This window comes from Vespula vulgaris, chromosome 3 (assembly GCF_905475345.1).
Source record: "Vespula vulgaris chromosome 3, iyVesVulg1.1, whole genome shotgun sequence".
Classification (NCBI taxonomy): domain Eukaryota; kingdom Metazoa; phylum Arthropoda; class Insecta; order Hymenoptera; family Vespidae; genus Vespula; species Vespula vulgaris.
The window spans coordinates 3,967,501-3,994,117 of NC_066588.1; the positions used below are offsets into that span (position 1 = coordinate 3,967,501).

Sequence of the window (26,617 nt, forward strand, 5' to 3'; positions counted from 1 at the left end):
AAGCAAGTAAGCAAAAGAAGGAAAAGCAACTTTGTGAGTTTTCAGAAAGAAAATTTTCTGATAATCTCTACCATGAAATAAAATTAAACGAGACAGACAGAAAGAAAGAAAGAAAGAAAGAAAGAAAGATAAATAGGTAGATACAGATATTTTTAGATGTGAGTATTTCAAAGGCTCTAACACGAATATTGTTTTTGTTTAAATCGTTTTTACAAAAATTATACGTTCTACAACATGATTTCGTTTAGACACGATAGAAAAATAGTTTTTTTTTACATTATCATTAATTAAACATTTAACACGATGATAAAAAAAGAATAGAAGATGTATTTCATTAAAACTCGATTCTCGAAAGACTATGTGTTGTTACATGGCCCAATAATTCGATCACAGTTAATCCATCTGAATAAAGTTGTTGGAACAACTAACGAAAAATTATTATTACTCTTAGCTGATTCGTAAAGTATATCTTTAGTAATTAGAGACGTTAGACGGTGATTTAATAGCGCTAGAGAACGATATCGTTTAATACGATACTTTCCTATGGATTAATTATTCGATTTCACCGATAGATTCGGTGTGCAACGGAGTCGAATTCGATCGAAAGGATTCATTTTTTTTTGTCTTATATTTTTTTATTTTTTTTATTTATTTTTTTTTCAAGACAAAAAATCATTGATCGGTTTCGTAACCTCGTTCGATAATCACGATCCATGTTCGATCCCTTGGACAGCAATAGTGCACGGTTTCCGGCCGGAAGTTCATAAGACACTGCGGTACCACTAGCAGCACCATATTGAAACATGCTCTAGCTTTGGAAACCTGCATGCAAAGCATATCGATCGTACCTGACTATTCGCCATATTCACTCGGCTCGATTTATGCGATAACCTCTTTCTTTTCTTTTTCTTTTTTTCCCTTTGCTTTTTTAATTATCGATCGAACCATAATTCTTCTTGGTTTAACTTGTGTACTTCCGGATCTCTGTTTTTTTTCTTTTTTCTTCTTTTTTTTTTCTTTTATCCTTCTTAGGAAAAAATATGGCAGCGAGTTCGTCGCTTTTTTATTTTTTTTTTTTTTGCAAATATCAATTCAACTTTAATTTTGTTCGGCTTACTTTTATATTTGCGTGGTCCTTTTTTTTCATCTTAGGAAAAAAAGAAACATGGCGACAAGTTCGTCGCCATTATTATTTTTTTTTCTTATTTATTTATTTTTCTTCTTCTTCTTCCGTTTTTTTTTCTTTTTCTTTTTTGGCAAAGATCAATCCAACTTTAATTTCGTTCGATCTACTTTCATTTACTTTTCCTTATCTTTTTAGAAAGTAGAGTAACATGGCGGCAATTTTGTCATCTATTTCTTTTTTCATTCTTTTTGCAAAGATCGATCCAACTTTAATTTTGTTCGGCTTACTTCCATACTTTTGATTTCTTTCTCTTCTTTTTTTCTTTCTTTCTTTCACAGATCGATCCAGTTTTAATTTCGTTCGTAAAACTTTCGTACTTTGCTTTTCTTTTTATTCTTTTTTTTTTTTTTTTATTTATCTTAAGAAGGAAATAAACATGGCGACGGTAAGTTTGTCGCCATTTTTTTTCCTTTAAGAATCTGTGAATCTATATCACTCACCATTTTTCCTTTCATTTATTCCGATGACGAAACTTAGTGATAATTTCTGTGGGAGAAAAACTATAAACAAGGACGTAGCCTATCCTGTAACAAAGGACGCCTATTGTTCGTATTCTCTCTGGTAGAAACGTGCCGTATACATGCTGTTAAGAAGAAGATATATTTCCTTATTATACATACACAATATACGTACATCGTACATACATATGTACATACTCTCGATGTCAGTCGCGTGTCGCGTACTTTCCTGAGAACGTATAACGTACGTATCCGTCGTCCGCTGCGTCCGTATTAAGAAATAGAGAAAGAGAGAGAGAAAGAGAGAAAGAGAAAGAGAGAAAGAGAAAGAGGGAAAGAGAGAACACGAACGTACCATCTAGCGATAGTTTGTTTCTCCTAGTTCAACGGGTCAATGGAGCAGTCAGATATACGTTCGTATAATACAAACTCTAAAAGCGACGAGACACGTCCTCGTCGTTCAACGGGCTCTCGTCCTTGGCATATATCTTATTGGTCTCGAGCTTTTCGAAGGTTCCGAAGGACTCAGGTGTTGTATAGGGATATGTTAATATATACGTTTTGTGAAAAGTTATTGCAAAAAGAAAAGGAAAAAAAAAAGAGACAAGGGCAATAAATTCTCAAGCAGAAGTAATTAAAACAAAAAAAAGTAATAATAATACTAACGATAACAAAAAAGCAAAAATTAAAAAAAAAACAAATATCGTCATAATCCCTAATAATCGTTTTTAATTTTCGTTTTGCCTTTTGTTGTGTTATACAGATACAGGCGAAGCGCGAGCTGTTCTTCAAAGGTGACAGCACGGGCATAATCTCATCGCCTTCGGTGCCCTCAGTTCCACCACCTCAACCACCAGGCCAAGCTTCGGCATCGTCGTTAACGACTACGAGTGGCAATACAACGACTAGCATCAGTACGACGACGAGTAACAACAGCAGTGGCACAACGAACCTTGTTAATTCGACTAGTACGAACGTCAACAGTAGTAATAACAATAATAACAACAACAACAGTACGTCGGTCCAATCAACAGCTTCCATATCCTCCTCATCCTCGTCTTCTTTGAGCACGACGGCAAGCGTTTACACTGGTGGTGTTAGCGCAAGTCATGCGAGTCATGGGACGAGCTCTATACCACCAACAGCGAAGATGCGTTTGCCTCTCTCATCCTCCTCCTCCTCTTCGACCTCCACCTCCACATCTTTGTCGTCCACGACGACCTCAGGCAACAATCCCAACCTTACCTCGGCCTCGGCCCTGATACTCAATCAGAACAACGATCCTTCCGAGGATAGCAACAAAAGAGAATCGGCAAGGAGCAACGAGTCCAAGGATTCATCATCTAACGCCATACATCATCGACCGCTTCAACCGTTAACAAAGTCGAAAGAACTCGATGGTTACGTCGGCTTTGCCAATTTACCTAACCAAGTCTATAGGAAGGCCGTTAAAAAGGGATTTGACTTTACCATCATGGTTGTTGGTTCGTATCTCATCTTTCTTGTTTTTCTTTTTTTCTTTTTTCTTATTTTCTTGTTCGTTTTCCTTTTCTTTTCTCTCGTTAAAGTAACGTTCTACCTTATCGTCTCGAACGAGGTACTGTCGGTAAAGAAGAAAAAAGGACAAAAGAAAACAAAAGGCACTCTGCTTTACCGACACGCTACGACATCTTGGTTCGTTTACCTCTTTCAATAATGTTTTCTTTTTTTTTATTTTACTTGATTAAAATTGATCTTTTTCGCACTTTTGAATATATATGTTTGAACATTTTAACGAGCTATATTAGCAAAGGAACGACTTTGTGCTCGAAAACAGTGTCGTGTCAGGGCCTCGAAACGAAGAAGGATCGTTCGTCGTTTCTATTCAATTAAACGTACATTGCCGCCTTTTGCCCAAAGGACAACGAACGTCTCTTCTACTCTTGAGGTTCAAAGAGATCGAAAGACAAAAGGAAGGCCGTTTCTCCTCTTTGTGGCTTCTATGCGTTTCTCTTCTCTAAGCTGCTACACTGCACTGCTGTTTCAATTCCGGTCGAAAAATATATATATATATATATATATATATATATATCGTTTTTATAAAACTTTCTCATCTGCTCCACACGTGCAGCGCCGACTTGCATCTACACACACACACACACACCATACCAAGAGCAGCTGGATTAGGCTTGCCGCTGTTCTCAGTGATTCTCAAATTTCTCGTCTTAAAATCTCACGTCCATTAAGATATGAGACTCACTCTTAGAGTAGATGAAATTCGTTATTTCGTCGTTGACTGAGAATCCTTGAGCCAAACTCTTTTCCATGACTCACTTTCGACTTTCTAAATTTTGGGGGTATTTTTTTTTTTACTCGCGTGTCGTATATATGCCTGCGTGCCTTATGGTGTATCGTTATATTCTATTGGAAGAACAAAGCGTCTTTACGATACACACACACACACACAGATACACACATATATATTGTGTATATATATATGTATATATATGAGAATTCTCCCGTTCGAAATAAAAGCTAGAAATTTGAGAATATGGGCGGAGTACTCTGCTATTAATAGGATCGGTATAAACGGAGTCATTCTCCATAAATAAAGCAATTCAAGTACGTACCCTTGAGAATGACCACTGGTACTGGTTCAAGGTTTGCAAACGCAAGGATAATATTAATATACATACTGTAGTAATATACATTCGATTAAATATAAACTTGTGATCGATCTCTTTATATTATTAAATTTTTTTATTAAATCCAACATGTTGTACATGTTGAACATGAAGAAAACAATACGTGAAAAAAAAATGTTTAACAAAAATAATGAATATTTTTGTAAAAAAGAATTCTACTCCAGTGTTTAAAATTTTTCTTTCTTTTCTTCTTTTTTTTTTTTTATTCGTTCGTTCGTTCATTATTTCTTTCTTTTTTTCTTTCTTTCTTAGGTCGATCCGGATTAGGAAAATCAACTTTTATAAACTCCATGTTTTTGGCCGATATATACAGCGCGGAATATCCAGGACCTAGTCTCAGGGTAAAGAAAACAGTAGCCGTGGAAACGACCAAGGTGTTGCTGAAAGAAAATGGGGTAAATCTTACACTGACAGTGGTCGATACGCCTGGATTTGGCGATGCGATCGACAATAGTAATTGGTAATTTGTGCTTTATTTATTTTTATTCTTCACCTTTCGCATATTGCACGGAAAAATCAAAACTCTTGCTTGAAGAAACAAAACAAAAAAAAACATTCAATACATAATATATATATATGTATACAAAGTGTGACAATCAATATGGACATTTTGAATAAATTCGAAACGATGAATTTATAGAGAAATCGTTTCGTATCAAAATTAAATTTGATTTTTAATGAAATTATTATCGAGTTGAAATAAACAATATCAAGTAAATATTGATATTTTTTTATAATAAATAAAATCACTAATATTGATATTATGCAAATATAAATGTTTAAACAATTACAACGAATATTGCGATTTTAATTAAATTATCGAGGAAGAAATCATTGTTTTATATTTTATATATATATATATATATAATAAAAATAAATAAGTTAATAAAAACTATAAATAAAAAATATATATATATAAAACTATAAAAGATTGAATTCTAAGTCATTGAAATTTTATATAGAATAATTTTTCATATTATGGATAATTTATAAATTATATAAAATCTACAGAGATAGGTGTCTCACTTTGTTATACATATATATATATATATATATATATATATATATATATGTATGTATATTTGCTCGTTTCTTAATTTTAATAATTGAAATATATATGTACATATCATTTGCTTCAGCTGGGTTCCAGTTATAGAATACATTGAGTCGAAATACGAGGAGTTCCTGAATGCCGAGTCTCGCGTAACGAGACGGCAAATACCCGACAGTCGAGTACACTGTTGTCTTTATTTCATCGCGCCCTCGGGTCACGACCTGACGCCGCTCGATGTAGAGTTCATGCAGCGCCTTCACGACAAAGTCAATATAATACCTGTTATTGCGAAGGCCGATACGATGACTCCTGATGAGCGTGCTTATTTTAAAAAAAAAGTAAGTAAATAAAAAAAATATATATATACATTCGTATAAAAATATTTATCAATGAAATATTCTTAAAAAATAATAATAATTCGTTAATTTAATTATAGTGTATATATATATACAGAATATATTACACAGAATATATATAATATACATATATAAAATATTATATATATATATATAGAATATAATATATAATATATATATATAGATAGAATATATTATTATTATATATTAGACGTATATTTTGAAAAATTAGTTTATTTCTTTATTTTCTTCAATCATCTCTTTTTTTCTATAGATATTAAATGAAATCGCACAACACAAAATCAAAATCTATGAATTCCCAGAAGAAGAATACGAAGAAGATAGTAAGTTCGATAAAGTTTTAAGGGATAGAGTTCCCTTCGCCGTTGTTGGGGCGAATACTGTAGTCGAACACGATGGAAAGAAAGTACGCGGAAGAAATTATCCATGGGGTATTGCTGAAGGTATATGAAAAACTAATTATTTATATTTCGTATCGTCATGTTGTAAAATGGGGTGTTGTAATGGATACATTCAAATTATTTCTCATCGTTACTTCTTCTTTTTTTTTCAGTTGAGAATCTAGATCATTGCGACTTCATAGCCTTGCGAGATATGATCATTCGAACGCATCTGCAAGATTTACAAGATGTTACGAATAATATACATTATGAGAACTTCCGGTGTCGGACTTTGGCTGGCCTTGGTGTAGATGGAAAACCGACAAAAATTTCTAATAAGTACGTTCAGTATATATATTCGAAATTATTCTATTGTAATATAGTTATACACGTTTGTCGTTATTTCAACGAAACTTTGATTTCTTTTCTACGTATATTTGATAAGATGAGGCAATGGAAATTAAATGGAGTATGTAATACGATGAATTTAGAAAGATGCAGGCATTTAAAGAAATTTATTAGAATTTGAATGGAACGATATCGATTAATAATTTATATACGACCATTAAATAGGAGGGAATATTATAATCTTCTTATACTTTATGTTTGATCATTCTAAGTTCTTTAACAATTATACTTGTTTTCTTCTTTTTCCCAAAACACCGAAGGAAAAAGCTTGTGCATGCAAACTACTGGAAAGCAAGATAAATAAATATATATGCATATATATTACCGCAATCTAAATAATTTTTGACAAAAAAGAATAAGAATCGCATTGTAGGACAAGATTTAGAAAAAAAGAAAACATCTCTGATAAAGACAAACTTTTTTAATTACATTCTTCATAGATAAATTTTAATATTGATTTCTTATTGGTTAGTTTGTGCCCACCAGGAGTGATGAACAGTTTCATGACAGTGTGGTAAGTCCTTTAATAAGGCTGAGGTCATGTACTATGGTTTTGTGTGCACAAGCCTTGTCGAATTTCTATTTGCTAGTTCTTAGTTTCAGAAATTATGTCATGCTAAAAGAAAAAAGGAGGGTTCACTGCATATAAAATTGAAAGAGTCCAATTATTTTAGCATTCAAGCCATCAAAGCTAGAATAAATAAGTCTGTAAATATTATATTCTCTATCGATATATAAAAAAAAATAAAAAATAAAAAATAAAATTGAATAAACATAATTTTTCTAACACAAACTGATATATAACAATATCACAAAATTGTATTTTACATTTGGTAGAAGTAGTGAGCCCTCTGTAACGATATTAGTTATTGCAAGTAACGCATTATAAATAATTGTGAAATTTAGTAAGTTCCAAGAAAGTGTAGATATAAGGAACCAGGAATATTTGAAATAAGCAAAAAAAAAAAGAATTGTTTTTATTTTATTAGTTTTTATGAAACCTGGCATTGATATATATATACCTAAATATATAAATAACAGATTGCTTGCTGCTTTATTTTATCTTCTTTTAGTGGCTATTTATTTATTTAGTTTTCATCATTGAAATGGCACAGCACTACTCCCCTGTAATGTCTCGTTCGTAAATCTATACAATATTTCAAACAAATATTAGGAATATATATATATATATTTTTTACCATGATATTACAAAATCTTTACGGTAGTCTATTATATTTCCTATATATGAATATTATTCTCGTACATATATGCCTGTAACTAACAATGTATATTAGTACGATTTAATGTACAGATAAAGAAAACTATTTCTCGTAGATGTAATAATTATAATTAATATTCTCATAATTTATGTTCATCTGTGTGTAATTGTTTTATTTATTTTTTATTATAGGAATCCTTTGGCTCAATTGGAGGAAGAGAAAAGGGAACACGATAATAAAATGAAGAAGATGGAAATTGAAATGGAACAAGTATTTGAAATGAAAGTTCGTGAAAAGAAACAGAAACTTAAAGATTCAGAGGCCGATGTAAGTATTATCGTTTGTTTTTATCATTGATTTTTTTTTTTTTCTTAATTATGTTCTTTTTAAAATTGTATACATAAATATTGACTACAGTTACAGAGACGGCATGAACAAATGCGACGCTCTTTAGAACAACAAGTTCGTGAATTAGAAGAGAAAAGACGTGCATTCGAAGCAGAAAAATTAGCGTGGGAACAACAAACCGGTCACAGTATTGAAGAATTACGTAGGCGCAGTTTAGAAGCCAACTCGAAAGAGTAAGTGTGAATTTATTTATTTACATAATGCTTTTGATCATTTTATATTAATTATCAACGTTTTATTTTTGTATTTTTATTTTATACACAAAGTTACTGCTTTGATTACACTATTCATCCTTTACTGTATTATGTATCAAAAACAATCTTCCATTCCTGTCGTAATGGAGATAATGATTTAATTTTTAATTATTCATATAGAATCAGATATGGGGAATATTCAAAAAAAAATTTTGATGAACTTAATGATCCTAAGTACATGTTACTTAATGTGTTACATCTATTTTCACAATATAGAATTTCTATTATTATTATTGTTATTATTATTATTTTTTTTTTTTTATCATAATATTTATTATATACAGAAAGTTATATCAATAATGTGTAGTTCCTTCCTATAAGTATAGTATTTGTACAGATAATTTATTAACAACAAGGAAATTGCCAATGATAATTACAGTAGACTTTACTATATGTAAATGTATTCTTATAAAAATTAATTGATTGAGATATTACGTGTTATTTACGTCTATTGACAAGAAAACGTATTACAAATATTAAAAAAAAAAGAAAAAAAAAAATTGATACTCTCGTTTATATAGTACGAATATAATGAGTTGTTGATCTCAATGCTATTGCTATGAAATTTTTTATTACGATTTAAAAAGGTATTTATTTCTGCAGTATAAAGTATACTTTGATCCTTCTATACATCATTCGCAATAAATAATTTTTAAGTAGATTTTATTTTTATTTCTTTTTTTTTTTTTTTTTTTTGAGACTGGGGATTGTTTAATATGGCATACATGATTATGTAAGGTAGTGAAGCAATACATTTTCATTTATAAATGATTTATTTAAATAACAAATTGACATAGTGCTTTTCATAAATGTAGCTATTAGTGCTTCATGTATATCAGCTACCAAATTAAAAGCTTTGTCTGCTTGATATATAAAATAGACAAATATCAAATCGTTCGCACATTTTAACCCATTAACTTATTTTTATTTCACATTCGTTTATCGTCACAAAATAGCACAGTAAACTGCACATATTTGTCATCTAAAAATTATATATATGGTGTATATGTACTTATAATATAGAATAATAAATATTCTATTTATTTATTTATTTTTTATATATATACACACACATATATATATGTATATTCATATAAAGAATTTTAATTCTTGTACAGAACTAGAATATAGTATCAAATTAAATAATTTACTTATATTTAATAGTTTTACAATATTCATGTATATCTTATTCTTTTCTTTTTTTATAATGCATGCAGCAGATTTTTCCGATTTTACAAAAGGCAAGTAATGTGATAGAGTATACATATTAAGTGTGATTTAATATTCAACATTATATCCGTTACACTATCTTTATTTTAATTAAAAATATATTTAAATAATTAGAACAATTCGAAACTAAATCAAATGAGCACATTTTCCAAAGAATTATTCTTATAAAGATAATTTAATATGATAACAAATATTTACATTTGAATAACATTTTTTGCCTTTCCGAAATATCTACTAATTATTATTTGCATAGCATAGCATTAATGTCAACATATCATTTATAAATAATTGCACTTTAAAAGAAGTGTACTGTTGCTTACAATATTACACAGCAATAATCTTTTCTTTCTTTCTTTCTTTCTTTTTTTTTTTCTTTTCTTCTTTTCTTTTCTTTTCTTTTCTTTTCTTTTCTTTTTTTTTCTTTTCTTTTCTTATTAAATTATTTTAACATGTGTATATAGGTATTTTTAGAAAAGCAGATTTATATAGAATATCTATCTTAAAGTTCATATACTATATGCAACAAACAGTAACTTAAGTTATATACACAAAAAAATTCGTTCCTAAAAAGCTTTCCAGATGAATGTTATGTCATGCCTGCGCTTGTCTGTTTGTTGTGTGTATACGATATCGGGGTGTCCTTAATTTAGGACGGGATCGGTGTCGTCCGAGGGATCTGGAGGTGGAGGGGGTACGTTGAGGGGTTCCCGAGGGATAGGAAGTCTTCTTCGCCGTCATACCAGTTTCAAATCACCTCAAGAGAGCCCCACACAGCTTGTCATACAGCATCCTGATTAAACAAAAAAAAATAACAAAAAAAAAATATATCAATTAGTCAGATATCCATCCCTAATGATGCGGGCGAACTAAGCTAAATTAAACCAAACTATGAATATCTTCTATGTCATTCATTTTAATTTTACATACCTGACACATATCATTTAACACATTCACTATGACAATGAATATATATATATATGTATGTATGTATGTATGTATGTATATGTATATGTATGTATATGTATGTATTCAACAAAAAAGTTTATATCAAACACAATTTAAAAGTCAGATGTATGTGCCAGGTTATATCTTATATCACTTTATTTCTTTTTGCACTATTTCATATGTAAATATAAAATTAAATATCACTATATATATATATATATATATATATATATATATATATATATATAGCTCTTTTTTTCATTTGAAATAACAGTTAGAATTGCCTTAAAATGAAAATTGTTATAAAAATTTTATTAAGTCAACTATTCAATTAACAGAACTTACTGAGAAACAGACTGATAAATAACTGAACGTTATTTAGTGCTCATTTTAGTTTTAGTTGCAAGAGAGGGCATAGCTGCATAATCTCATTGTACTGCGTTAAATGTTACATGGTTGCTATATATCATACACACTTATAAAAATGTTATTCTCCCTTGCAAAAAAAAGTTATCGTCGTGTTTGAAAAAGATTATTATACCAAGAAAATTTCATTGATAACACTTACATTAATTGTATGAATTATCATGTTTAGATGTAAGAATATAACTGTGTATTTTTGGCACAATATTTGATACACAAGAAATGTATAAGAGAGCTTTGTACTTCCAGTAATATTCATTTTCTACTTAAAAAAAAAGAAAAAAAAAATACACATTTTTTTGTTCGTAGATAATTTTTCATATAATTCATAAAATAACAAAGAGTTGTAAACTCTGAGCAAGCTGTCCCTTTCGTGCATCAGAAAGTATTTTTTCATTGGATTATACTTCGAAATTTTTTTTTTAAATGCTTATTATATTATAAAGCAATTGTTTATTGTCTGAGAGACAGCTTGGCAGAGGTGAATACACACTACAAATAATTACTCAAAAAATGATAAAATACATTGTTAATTTCACCGTTACAAACTTGTTTCGCAAATAAAAGTAATGCTTTCTTAAGATATTTACTAACAATTTTCACCCTCATTTTTTAGCCTTTTTTGTGTGAGCAACATGAGAAATGCTATAGCCATATTCTAATATGCATTACAATTACTGTGTTCCCAGATTATTAATGTTTGTTCGAAAATTAAACCTGGCTTATAATTTTTGTTTAATATTAAGAGACGTTCTCTTTTTTATTATTTTATTATTTTATGTATATATATATGTGTGTATATGTATACATATGTATGCATGTGTGTGTGTGTATGTGTAATTTATATTTCTACAAATATGTATTAAAGTTTGACTTAAATTTTGAAAATTTAATTTCGCTATATAAAAATACATAACAATATACATAGATACATACATATATACATACATACATTAAATACATCACTAAACTATTTCTATGGATTATATGCATTTCTAATATTGTATAATTCGTACGCATTGATAAAATATTTGAAACGGAATCTTACATTATTAAATATTTTGTACACTATAAAGTCACTATTAATATTATAATATAATATATACATATGTGTGTGTATGTATGTGTATATATATATATACACACACACATAATATACAATTAACGACACAATTAATATATGTGCCTTTTGAAAAAGGGCCCATATAGTTGATGCAGCATGATCTTAGCATGTCTAGATTTTGCAAATGATTGTATTAATACGATATTTGTTGCTTGTTTGAAGTAAAATTATTTTCATTAATGGCAGACATTTTTGAAGAAATAATTTATACGATAAAATCGATTAGAATAAATTTGAAAAATCAATTAGTATTTTAAATAACGTCACACATGTTAAAAATTAAATAATGTCACACTTGTATAATCATTATATATTATTGATAATCATATAGCAAAATCTCAAAATCTGGATCATACTCGAAATAAATAAACAATGTCGATCAGAGTTATAACGAAATACATATAATTCACGGATTAATATTTCCTTAACATTTAAATTTTTCTTTCAGGGCTGTGGATGGCAAGGACAAGAAAAACAAGAAGAAGGGCCTGTTCTAATAACATGAAAAAAAAAAATATCTGGAGAAGGCACAATGAGGTGCTGCTTCTTTCCAAATCGTACAATGGTGTTCCTGTTTACACAGTGGCGATGAGATAACATTTTCATCCCAGCCAATGAATTTATTTTATTACAGAAATTCACAAGGGATTCATGACGAACTCAATCAAACATCACACACATCATTTTCTCATTAATATCCTCATATGAAACTTTATAACATTAGCGCAAATTATATATGGACCTTTATTAATCGCTTATACAAAGTATTGTAAAAGAATGATATATATATATATATATATATATATATATCCATAAATATGGTTCAAATTAAGATCGATTCGAATCGATCTTGGATAGAGTCCTTTACAGGAGACTTATACCGACATTTTCATATTGAATTCCAAAGATTTCGATTTCTTTATTATCTCTTTTTTTTTATTTTCTTTTTTTTTCGTTTTATTTTTTCTCCAAAACTTACAATGAGAATTCGAAGAAAGTACATTTTGAATTTTAAATATAACTTTTATTTCAGAGACTGACGTGTTTAGAAAGAATTAGAAAAGCGTTCAATATTGGTGCAGAGTGATTTTATAAAAGATTCTTTTTTCTTCGACCATGAAGATTTTTCACAAGAAAGAAATGAAATTGTATAAAAATGTATACATATATTATAATAATCACACCCATATTACATATAGATATGGAGTAATTCACGATATCAAAAGGAAAAAAAAAATCAACAACAAAATAATATAATTGCTTAATCTCGTCAACTTAATCGTACCGTGCATGGTGCTTAATCTCAAATCGAGCCTCGATTATATCGTACGTATTTATAATATCAAATTAGACTGGATATACATATGCGTTTTAAGGTTAAGTAAAACGATATTCTTTTTTTTTTTTAGTTTTTACTTTATTTTTTTCTTTCTGTATGTATCAACATATATATTTAGTTTCTAAGTAACGACAGTCATTTTTTTTTTAAACAAACGTTAATACGTAATCGTTATTCTTTCGTGCTATTTCTGTCTAAAAAATAATAAACATATTTACATAATAATATAATAGTAAATATTAAAATATTTACATTATATTTATATTTAATATATATCATTTTTTCTTTTTTTTTTTTTTTTTTTTAATTAAATTTTTGTTCGTAAATATGTTTATATTTATTATTTTCAGCACATATTAATAACGATGAAATTCAAATCGGTATTGTGAAAAAAATAACGTAAAAGGAAGAAAAAGAAAAAAAAAAAAGAAAAAATTTTAATTTGACTTTAAACGCGAGAACTATCTGTCTAAACGAAAAAAATTACTTTAGTGTGTTTTTGTGCTTCGAAATTGAAAAAACAAAATAATAATAATAATAATAATAATATAATAATATAATAATAATGAAGCTTGAGTGAGAATACAAGACCAGTTAACCATGAAATTAATGACTTCTTTAATACCGCACAATGTCTGATAAATGAAAGTTAATATTAAAAAGACGGGAGCAGCATAATTAAAGGATAAATAAAACAAAAAATGACATTCGATACAAGATTTTATTACATATTATTGTATATTCACGATGTAATCATAACCTATCACGTGCGTTTTCGTAATAGCCAATTAGCATTTCTTTCGTAAACTGAATGGCGGCCATTAGAAAGAAAGAGAGAGAGAGAGAGAGAGAGAGAGAGAGAGTGTGCTATATATGTTCGATGATCAAATAAAAAAAATTGTTTGTATTTCGAAAGTAGGTAACTAGGCGTGAATTTATAAAAAAGATGATTTAAAAAAAACAACGATATATATATACATATATGTACACACAGAAAAACATATATACATACGCGTGCAAGAAATATATATATGTGTATATGTATAAATACGCAAGAAAAAATTCATGCCTGAATATTGACGTCATAGTAGAAGATCAATGAACTAATTGTCTTAAAGAAAAGATAAGAGAATTTATTATCATCATAAATTTATAACAGTATTGTCGACGTATTCTTTTCCTGTGTCACGATGAAAATTATCAAAAGTTGAACAGATCTCTTTTGTCGAATCAGATGGATATTTCGAGAGATTTAAGAGAGAAAGAATTCAAATAGAAATTAAAAATAAATTAAAATTAACATTGAAATTAAATGGAAGCTCTCTCGAGCACGGGATTACGATTACGTTCAAATTTCGCACATTTACTCTTGTACAAAAAAAAAAAAAATGAATGAATGAATGAATGAATGAATGAATGAAAGAAGATTTCTTTAAATAAATGTATGTTTGTATGTATGTATGTATGTATGTATGTATGTACATACGTATGTATTTACTTACATACGTATCAACAAAAAAAGAATCGCGCTTTTTACGTAAGCAGCAACAGCAACAGCAACAGCAGCAGCAGCAGCAGAAAAAACAGCAGCAGCAGCAGCAACAGCATCGTTAGTTAGACTCTTTTCATAGTACTCGAGTTCGTTTATGTATCGAATATGTTCCTCGAGTATTATTATATCGTTTATTAATATCATCGTTAATCGATCGTCGATTGTATTTAAAGGAAAAAAAAAAAAAAAAGAAAAACAAAGAAAAGAGAAGAAAAAAAAGAAAGTAAGAAAAGAAAAAGAAAAAGAAAAAATATTACGGAATAACGCGTATACTTTTTTCGTGTTGTCGTCTCTTATTTTATCTTACATTTTTTTCTCTCTTTTTTCCTTTATCAAAACTTTCCTTCCGTTTGTTCCATGATTTATATATACAATTTACATCACATATATTAAAAATAATATCCTTGTAGAAGTTATAAGCTAATTTAGTTGAAAATTTCGATATTTATGCAGAGTAATAAGGTGGGGTAGAAAGGACATCTCATTTTGATGACCTTGTGTAATTATCGATATAATTTTAATAATTATTATATAAGTCGGTTGTATTACTGTTTAGAACCTGTCCAAATTTATATACATTTAATGCTTAGAAAAAAAAAGAAAGATAAAAAGAAAGAGTGTGCGCGCGCACGAAAGAGAGAGAGAGAGAGAAAGCAAGAGATAAGTTAATTAAGTTGAACTTTTGTGCCAAGACGAAGAAGAGTAAACATTTTATAAAAATAATAACGCCGGCAAGTTGTTTCCCGATTCGTCGTAATAATAATAATAATAATAATAATACTAATAATAATAATAATAATAATAATAATAGTAATAGAGTAATATAATAAATAAGGTCACAACTTGAAATGACGAAAAAAAAGAGAAACAAAAATCTGAATATCTTTCATCTCGAGAGAACCACGTGTTACATTCCTATTTTGTACGCGTTTTTCTAGCTAACTGATCGGCTCCGAGCGTGTGCCGTATCGTGGCAGTATTATAGGGAAAAAAATAAAATAAAATATAAATATATAAGAGAGAGAGAGAGAGAGAAATAGAGATAGAAAGAAAGAAAAAAAAACGGTTAAAGAAACGTCGAAGGTAAAGTCTTGTCACATTTCAATAATTTATAAGTATCATAAATGCATCACAAATACACACATGACACATAGAGAGAGAAAGAGAGCGTTAGAGCAGAAATATGACGTTTATTAAAATCACGTTTAGATCATTTCGATGTTAGTCGACAATTTTTTTTTTCCTTTTTTTTCCTTTTTTTTTCTTTATTTTTTTAAATAATTACTCTCATGTAGTAATTCACCTATTAATTATAATGCGACGATGATAATGATTATTATTATTATTATTATTTTTTCTTTTCTTTATTTATAGAATTTCAAGAGTATTAGACAAAGGAATATTATATAGTAATTAAGTATGTATAATGTATATGTATGTATGTATGTATGTATGTATGTATGTGTTTTGGAGTCGTGATATAAACAGATTTGAGAATATATTATGTCGTATAAATATGCGTATAGAGCACCATTGATCGTCACGGGTGTTGCAATTTGAAACGAGTTCGTTTCTTTCTCTTATATATATTTTTTTCGAAATAATTAATTCTTTTTCCTCTCTCTTTTTTTTTTTTTATCTATTCTCTACTTTTAGTCGTTAACAACTTTGACATAAATTTCCTTTCTATCCATCTTTTTTTTTTCAAATTTTTGGTTTCTTTTATTTTGGATATATATTACCAACGTTTCAATTATGATAATGATGATGATGATGATGATGATGATGATGATGATGATGATGATGATGATGATGATGATGATGATGATGATGATGATGATGATGATTATGATGATTATGATTATGATGATGATGATAATGATGATTATGATGATGATGATGATTATGATGATGATGATGATGATGATGATGACGATGATGACGATTGTGCAGTAAGATTTGTTCTCTTTATATTTCATTTCTCATAAATCGTACTTAAACGAGTATTCAATGTCGATGTGTGAGTAAATAAATAAATAAATAAATAAATAAAATAAATAGACGAGATTAATGATTTTGATATATTTCGATGATATAAATCTCGTAATGATTGTTAGATCATTGAAAGTGAATAGAGTGGAAGAGGAAGAAGAAGTATGTATATCGATTACTGTGTGCATTTTTATTGCGAATATGCTTATAATGTTAATCGATTATTCATAGAATTGTATGGTTAAACGAATGGATCACTGTATGGTAATAAATGCGATTAAAATTTCTTCGAAGAATATCGAATGAAATAATCGCTTAAGTTTATTTGAGGTTTATTTGAGATTTGAGAAAGGAGAGTAAAACAGGATAAATGTTTTATGTATGTATGTGTAATGAGAGTCCGTGAATACATGTATATGTATGAATATGCGCGTATGTGTGAGAGCAAGAAGAATGAATGAATAATAATAATAATAATAATAATAATAATAATAATAATAAATTAATTAATTAATAAAAAAGAAAGAATAGGTAGAAGAAAACAAATTATATTTTGCCGTGCCAGACGAAAACAAAGCTGCCGCCGCTACTTGTAGACATGTTGTAATAATAATATTAATAATAATAATAATAATAATAATAATAATTAAACCATGATTATTATATCATTATAATACTTTACGATTACGTGTATACCCATAGTAAATTATATATAAAATTATAACGCGCATTCTCGTACGTCTTATAATAACACCCTTTTTGTGTGTATCTCACTTTTTTAATTTTTTCACTTTCTTTTTTCGTTTGATGTATTATCTAATTACATATACATACGTATACATTGACGCACGCACACATCTAGTTATTATTATATAATTGCATATCATTAACATATTATTAACAATGTATTGTCAATTGAATCTTGCCTGAATTTCCCTATATTTTTAGAAAATATATAACACATACATATAACAAACATGCATGTATAAATAGGCCGCATCTATTTCAAAAACAATGTAAATATTTTATTAAACGAAATCTTTTATTTCAATATTAGTTAATATAATTAATGATGATGGTGCTAATTTGTTGTTTAAAAGGTTGAAGAAATAAAAAACGTAGATTCACGTTTGACGTATTTTCAATATTTAAAAAAGGAGATATGCTGATTTAAATCCCCTGTTAACTATGTATTGAGCAAAAATAGAGATATTTCGAGTAGCTACGTTTTAACTCAAGAACGTATCGCATTGTGAGTTATCTAATGGTCATTATTTATTCAATACATTTGTATGTATCATCGCGAACCTTTTTTTGACCTTCTTATGGAACAGAAAAAAATTTGAAAAAAATTTTGTATTTATCAATTGCGGATAAAATATTTGCACTGCAAGTAATTTAAAAAGAAGAAAAATAAAAGCAAATTTTATATTCATTTCTTTAATCGATTTATAACAAAAAGAAAAAAGAAAAGAAATACGAAAAAAACAAAATCAAAATTGAATAGTATAATTTTATTTAAAAACTAGTGCGAAATTTTCTATTTAACAATTTTTTGAAATGACAATTTTTCTATATCATTAGAATTGTTTAAACAATTTTATACAGGCGAATAATTAAATATTTGTACACACACACACATTTTGAGATTTTATAATAGAAATGAAATATAAATAAATAGCAATATTGTACTAATCTGATAAATAATTTTAAAATATCTTTTTGTGTTTTCTAGATTGGAATTTTTTTTTTTTTAATAATAATTTACGAAACTGTAAACTCTTTTGAAAAATTATTTAAACTTCCCTCGCTGGATCATAAAATGATCGTATATTTTTGGTATCAATGATTCCTTTTTCCATTTGTTTTTTTTTTACAATTTTTTTTAACGATATTTTTAATCAATTTTGATAATTTCAGCGTAATTTTTCGATGAAAATACGAAATAATATTTTTATTACTGTGATCTTGTGATATTTTTATATACATAATATACACATATCCAGCCTATAATTTTATTTATTAATATTTAAATAAAACTTGAAAATTGTTAAATATTTGCAAATGTTTTCTTAATATTTCGTAGATAAAATATGTTAGACTTTCGGATTCGTACGTTATTTTTCATTAATCAATCAATAATTATCTTCAAGTATAACTGATAATGAATATTAGAAGATGATAAGCTCACGAGAAAAAGAATAAAATGATATTCTTAGCTAATCCTAATCTATTCGATTATTTCTTTTTTATTTTCATTTTAGAAATATATTTATGACTATTAAAATATCATTGATATAAATCGTATTATCGAAAAGGTATATGTGTATGAATCATTTATAGATAAATTATTTCAGAATTGTACTAATGCTATTCAATTATTTAAATTATAATTCTTATTATATAACACTAATTTTATAATATAAATAATAAAGAAAAAAAAAATATTTCAAATATTTCGTTACAAAAGTTCTTACCGTATTGAGCAGCTTGTGTATATTTACATAATTCCGTATAATGAATAATTTATAAATTTCATATATATATATATATATATGTATGAAAAATGCATGTAAATACGTCTATTCTTAAGCGTACCGTATGACCTTAGAAATTGTAAATATTTCATATTACTTTTCAAAGTTCATGCCTTTATTTGCTATTTATACACATACACATGCACAAACAAACAAATAAACTTTTATATATATATATATATATATATATATATATATATATATATAATAAATATCGATACTAATTAGATATCATAATTTTCAAAATAAATTTTAGAAGAAAACGGAAAGAAAAATTTATATATCTATTTATAGAAAAAAAAAATATATATATATATGAAAGGTTTTTATCTGTTATTATATTTATTTATAACGTTCTTATCATAATTTATTAACAAGGAAAAAAAGAAGAACTACTGCATTTTAATATAAGCCTTAAGAATCATGAAACATCAAATACAAAACAAATATTCTTATTTAATTTAATTAGAGATATGTTTCCGAAGGAATTTTCATACTTATTTTATACGAAATATTTTCTTAGCATTTTAACGGTATAAGAATTTCAAACGAATATAGAAACTTATTACCATTACATTTTCAACGTTAAATTCTTTTTTTTTTTCGTCATAATCGAAAATTCATCGAACAAAACAAATATGAAAGTAGATAAATTAGCGAGACGGAAGATTTCTAATCGTCGTGCTTATTGCATAAATGATTAAAGTCATGTGTCAATGTAAATTGACGATTGCACAAGAGGGAGAGGAGGAAAAAGAAAAGAGATAGCGTTTCCCATAGGACATATATATGTGTATGTGTGTGTGTGTGTGTGTGTGTGTGTGTGTGATTTGTCATGTATGTGTTTGTGTGTGTATAAATAGAAGAGGTCACGTGGTTGTCAACTGAATTAAATCGTTTGAGAACGCGCGTAAAATGTTATTGTTGGAAAGTGCGATTTGAAAAGAAAATTATTAGAAAAAAGATTGACAAAAAAAGGAAGAAGAAAAAGAAAGAAAGAAAGACAAAAATAAAACAAAATAGAGATGGATAGAGTTCAGTCCCCACTTAAAATGGTTCGTCGCATGGCCTTCGTGAAAGAACATAATCGTGAGATCGTTAGCGAGGAGCTCATTCCTTCGTGAAATTTCGTAGAGGTACGAGCTCTTCGAACAGTGATTCTCGACTATTCGACTATTATTCGTATGTTCGACAATTTCAACCTGTGAGCACGGTATCCTTCTTCATAACGGCATATAAAAACTCGTGCCAACGACCGACTGTGCATTTTCATTTATAGTCAAAGTTTCACTTCTAACCTAAATTCTTCGTCCCAACCAAGCAGCCAAGCAGCCAACCAGTCAGTCAGTCAGTCAGTCAATCAGTCAGTCAGTCAACTCTCGTTTGATAAAATCTACGATAGTTTTTTATCAAGTTTTATTAAACATCGCGTTTTATTACAATCTTCATTGAGGAATCTTGAGGAATATTGAGGAATATAATCGTAATATCATTTTCGAGGAAAAAATATCATTCGAAAGCCGGCCAAGTGATTTGGAGAAGAAAGTGTCCTATTTGGCAAGTGTTACATAAAAGTCTAAGGAATGAATTAAAATCTACTTTTCTTTTTTCCCATTTAATACCACTACGACCGGCTTCTTGTATATGTGCAATATCATCAAAGAATATAAAACATTTAATTAGATTTGAGATTTTATATAAAAGAGAGAGGAAGAGACTTTTGAACTTTGGACGTATTACTTTTTGAAAGAATTCAAGATGTGGCCAAATGACGTCGGTATCAAAGCTATTGAAGTTTATTTCCCAGCTCAATATGTGGATCAAACAGATTTGGAAACTTACGATGGTGTATCCACAGGGAAATATACTATAGGACTGGGACAGTCCAAAATGGGATTTTGCAATGACAGAGAAGATATAAATTCATTATGTTTAACGGTCGTCCATAGATTATTGGATAGGTACAACATCGAACTTCGAGAAATTGGTAGATTGGAAGTGGGAACAGAAACAATTATAGATAAGAGCAAATCGGTAAAGTCTGTTCTTATGCAATTATTTGAACCGTTTGGATATACAGATATCGAAGGTGTGGATTGTACTAACGCTTGTTATGGTGGTACAGCAGCTTTATTCAATGCTATCTCTTGGGTAGAAAGTAGTGCCTGGGACGGACGATTAGCATTAGTTGTTGCAGCTGATAGCGCTGTTTATTCTCCTGGTAGCGCAAGACCTACTGGCGGAGCAGGGGCAATAGCTATGATAATAGGTCCAGATGCCCCAATTGTATTGGACCGTGGACTACGTGCATCATATATGCAACACGCGTATGATTTTTATAAGCCTGATTTACGTTCCGAATATCCATACGTAGATGGAAAATTATCTATTCAATGCTACCTCAATGCTTTAGATAGTTGTTATAAATTGTATAGTGAAAAAGTTAAAGGAAAAAGGCCTGATGAAATCGTTAATCTAAACAGCTTTGATGCAATCTTATTTCATTCTCCGTACTGTAAACTTGTACAAAAATCATTCGCCAGACTAGCTTTCGTTGATTTTTTAAATGCATCGAAAGTAGAAGTTTCCCAGAACTACAAAGAATTAGAAAAATTTCATGATGCGAAGTTAGAGAATACTTATTTTGATAAAGATATTGAAAAGGCATTTGTAACATTGAGCAAATCAGATTTTATGCAAAAAACAGAACCTAGCTTATTTTTAGCAAATCAAGTGGGAAATATGTATACAGCATCTGTTTATTCTGGATTAGTATCTTTACTTATATCTAAGCCAATAACTGAACTAGCAGGCAATAAAGTAGCTGTATTTTCATATGGTTCAGGTTTATGCTCGAGTATGTATTCCTTAACGATAACAAAAGATGTAAAAAATGGATCTAGCTTAATGAAAATTATTTCATCATTAGTTTATGTTAAATCTCAATTAGAAGCACGACAAAAAGTAACTCCAGCAGACTTTACTAGTATATTAGAATCGAGAGAAAAAAATTATCACAGTGCGCCCTATGAACCTAAAACTAGTACCAGCAATATGTTCCCTGGTACTTATTATCTTACACAGATAGATGATAAATATCGAAGAACTTATGAAAAAATACAAAATAGCCAATAGTTTCTATACACACAATTTATCGTAGTTAATTTGGTTAAATTAAATAAAATACTTGAAGCTTATCCAATGGGATATATTGTAGCACAATGTGTATATATTCAAGTATTTTTTATCATGGATTTATACTAATTATTTTTAATATGTAGCATATAAATGTTATAGATAATTCTTTAGAGAACACATTTTACAAATATGTATAATATAAATACAAAAGAAGCAATTATTGGTAATTGCTTCAAATGTTATGAAGTATTACTTCAGATTGTCAATTTATTTCTTTCTAAAGAAGACAAAGATCTTAATTTACTGAAAAAAATATTTTGGAAACACACCACAGTTTTAATATTAATGTAAATTATAACGAACATTTTGAAATAATAAATTTTAAATAAAATTATATATTGTAAATATTTAATTTCTTAAAATAGAAAGGAAAAGTTAAAAAAGAAAATTTTTATATAAATAAAAACGATATGATTTTAAGTTATCTTTAGGTAATAATTTGTAAGTATCATACATATTAAAAGCTTTCATTATGACAGAATGAATATTCATTACTTAAAGATTACAATAATTGCATTGTTAATTTAAACTAACTATAATTTCCACTGCAATTATTAATCATGTTGAAATAAACTAAATGTTTTGTTTGGCAATCGTGTGTCATATATAATATAAATTTTTTGTAAAAGTGCCTTATAAAGAGCTAATAGATTCAAATCACAACTTCCTAATACCTTACAAGTACATTATACCAAACTATACAATATATACTTGTTGCTATAATAATATGTAAAGAAATGGTTATAAACATGAATTTTATTTGAACATTTTTTAAGTATCATGAAAATATTATTGACTTTTAATATAAATTTATCAACTATGCTCTTCTACCTCTTGTTTAATCTGTAGTTAACAAATTACAATAAAATTTCACAAATATTAAAAATGAAATTAAAAGCGTTATATATATATATATATATATATATATATATATATATATATATATATATATTATTTCTTGCTCTTTTAGTACAATTTATGTGAATTATTGGAAATATTTTCAGGAGTATGTATATATTATTAATCGTAGATAAAGAACATTTAATTTATAAAAGAAAAAGCTGTATCTTTATAAAAGAAAATTATGTATCATAAATCAATAAATCTATTATAGAGAAATTATCTTTTGTACTATAGAATCTTATGCATAGAAGATCTGATATTTAAAATCTTATCTTATAAAAATATTGTATATTTGATACTTTTGTACATTTTATTTTATTTTATTCTTCTTTACAACATTTAATAATTAAATATAAACAACAGATAAAAACTAATTAAAAGATTAAAGAGGATATAATCATTTGTTTGTAATCATTGTGATAGGTATAAGAGTCAAAATTATATCATTATTATATTATAGGTTTTATACTTTACGTAACAACAATTTCATTTCTACTTCAAATTACACAAAAACAACAAAATATATATCAACACAATATAATAAAAATAAGTATAATAAAATAGCATATATTATTGTGCGCTACTTCATGATCAATAAAGATTCTTGTTTTCTATATGAACAGATCTGTGGCCAAAAAAGGCATTACTAAATTTTATAAGTTTTAAAAAGAAATGGATATAAAAAACTTTCATATATATATATATATGATATCATGATCGTTCTTTTTTAAATCTACAATTCAAATTTAAACCAATTCAAATTTAAACTAATGTAGCTGTTTACGTATATATATACACGAGCACTCTTTGAACTAGCATAATAATGAGTAAATATATAAATTTTGGTCGATTCATTTTTAAAACCTGAGGTAAAAGACTATCAAAAATATTTATAATCTTGTGTAAATAATTTGGTTTATAATCACTCTACTACTACCTTTTAAGGAATATTATATTTTGCAAGATACTTAATACTTTCTTGTTTTTCTTATTTCTTCATAGTTATTCTCGTATTGAACACAAGTTTTTATGTGTAATATATAAATACTTTGTATGTATATATACAATATCAATAAGGCACTGAATAATATACAAGACTTGTTCAGGTCACTACAGTATTAAGTATAACATTTGTTGGATGTTTAATAAGTATAGATATAAAAAAAATTATATTTACATATTAATTATTACTTTATCAAGGTATTATTAAAATTTGAAATTTCATGATCTCTTTATATTTTAAGTAAGATAAATAATAAGTATAAGATCCGCTTAAGCATTTGCTTGTCAGAATTATGTTTTTTATAATTGAACGTTACTATGTAGCATAATTATCTTAATTTTGTTCTCGTTGCATGTTAGAAATATTAAATATCTCAGTCAATCTATTATTAGAATGAATATTTTAAAATATTTTATATGAGCAACCCATGCAAGAAGATAATTCTTTTCCTACTCCAAGTTTTATAGTATCCTCATTATCACTTATTTGGCGATTATCATATCGCCTCTGAAAAAATAGATAAATAAAAGACCATAAATAATATTCAAGAAAATGAACTATAACATATACATATAGAGTTACATCATAGTAATCGTGTCATTATCATTTCAATTGAAAATTAAATTTTGAATTACCTTGAGTTCAGATGCCAAACAAAAAAAAATTGTATCTATATTAGTATTTTCTTTGGCTGATGTTTCTATTACTTGTAAAACTTCTGGAAGATATTTGCATAATCCATCTGCTTCACTTTTTTCAACTTCGCGCAGATCTTCTAAATCACATTTATTACCTGTAACAATACTTTTCATTAGAAACTATCAAACATCATCTATTACATACGTTAATACAAATTATCCAAGTATTACCAATTAAAAAGAGTAACACATGAGAAGATGTGTACTTTCTTACTTCTTCCACCCAGCGTTGTAAACTTAGAAACGTAGATCGTTTGGTAACATCGTAAACTAAAAAAGATATTTTTCTAAAAATATCTAATAATAGTATATGCACGTATATATATCGAATATATATTATAACAGTATATAATACAAACCTATAATTACCCCATCCGCAGATCTATAATAACTTTGAGTAATTGTACGGAATCTCTCATGTCCTGCTGTGTCCCATACTTGTAACTATAAACAATAGATTTACCTCTTTAAAATATACTTATTATAGAATATTATGACACTTTAAGAATATTAATCTTGTTTGAAAACAAGCAATAGTTTCATTTAGAACTGAGTAGAGTATATGATAATATATTATCAGAATAAATTAATTTATAATACCTTCACTTTTTTACCATCTATCAAGACAGTTTTTATCGAGAAGTCAACACCAATAGTGGTCCCATGTCTCTCGATGAAAGTACCAGATCTAAACCTTTGAACGATACATGTTTTACCTGTTCCACAATCACCGATAAGAACGATTTTGAACAAATAATCGAAATTTTCATCGTTCATGGTCATCAGATTGTCAGGATCACGAGTTGACATTGTTTCTTTCTTTTGTTGTTGTTGTTGTTGTTTCTTTGTTTGTTTGTTTGTTTGTTTTTTTATTATCCTTTTTTCTAATAACCAAATCAATAATAAACGTTACGAATGATAATTTTAAAAGATGTATAACAATGCAACGAAATTGTAATAAGTCCGAATTATCGTCACTTTAAACGTGTTCATAATTTTTACTCAAAAGATAGTTAGTACAGAGCGAAGCACTGATCACTTTGTACAAACGTGAGAATTGTATTTATCTTCGTTACAATACAGCCATCTATTGAGTAATAAATGTATTAAATACATAGAAATGTTCTTTCGATTATATCGACTGTACCATGATTAGGTATATGTTATAATTATATATATATTTTTCAGTATACATTCTTTTAAGAGTATGATAATTAAAGATAAATTCTCAATTAATTAATTATT

General features: G+C 27.8%; 3 protein-coding genes across 17 annotated transcripts in view; 2 read left to right on the forward strand and 1 right to left on the reverse strand.

The window, feature by feature from the left end:
- LOC127062609 (septin-7) overlaps nt 1-17,357 on the forward strand; it is a 53,337-nt gene extending 35,980 nt beyond the window's left edge. For 9 of the 15 annotated variants that reach the window (XM_050991128.1, XM_050991130.1, XM_050991138.1 and 6 more), the window contains 10 exons: nt 2,408-3,128; nt 4,581-4,788; nt 5,468-5,720; nt 6,013-6,202; nt 6,313-6,478; nt 7,020-7,061; nt 7,959-8,094; nt 8,185-8,348; nt 9,647-9,670; nt 10,310-11,608. In XM_050991128.1, the coding sequence (XP_050847085.1) occupies nt 2,408-3,128; nt 4,581-4,788; nt 5,468-5,720; nt 6,013-6,202; nt 6,313-6,478; nt 7,020-7,061; nt 7,959-8,094; nt 8,185-8,348; nt 9,647-9,670; nt 10,310-10,457 (2,052 nt within the window). In that variant the 3' untranslated portion in view covers nt 10,458-11,608. Of the gene's footprint in view, nt 1-1,953; nt 2,174-2,407; nt 3,129-4,580; nt 4,789-5,467; nt 5,721-6,012; nt 6,203-6,312; nt 6,479-7,019; nt 7,062-7,958; nt 8,095-8,184; nt 8,349-9,646; nt 9,671-10,309; nt 11,609-12,598 lie in introns of those variants that run through there. The other 6 variants (XM_050991137.1, XM_050991133.1, XM_050991131.1 and 3 more) reach the window with 6 other exon arrangements.
- Nucleotides 17,358-20,432: 3,075 nt separating this feature from the next.
- On the forward strand, nt 20,433-23,102 carry LOC127062136 (hydroxymethylglutaryl-CoA synthase 1). Its single transcript, XM_050989841.1, has one exon. It carries the CDS (start codon nt 21,329-21,331, stop codon nt 22,703-22,705), a length of 1,377 nt encoding a protein of 458 aa, XP_050845798.1. The 5' UTR covers nt 20,433-21,328; the 3' UTR covers nt 22,706-23,102.
- Nucleotides 23,103-24,097: 995 nt separating this feature from the next.
- On the reverse strand, nt 24,098-26,432 carry LOC127062137 (ras-related protein Rab-43). Its single transcript, XM_050989843.1, has 5 exons — nt 25,973-26,432; nt 25,732-25,816; nt 25,544-25,642; nt 25,310-25,467; nt 24,098-25,181 (listed from the first exon to the last, which is right to left on the reverse strand). The coding sequence occupies exons 1-5, from the start codon at nt 26,180-26,182 to the stop codon at nt 25,077-25,079; spliced, it is 657 nt and encodes a 218-aa protein (XP_050845800.1). The 5' UTR covers nt 26,183-26,432; the 3' UTR covers nt 24,098-25,076.
- Between the last annotated feature and the right edge of the window lie 185 nt (nt 26,433-26,617).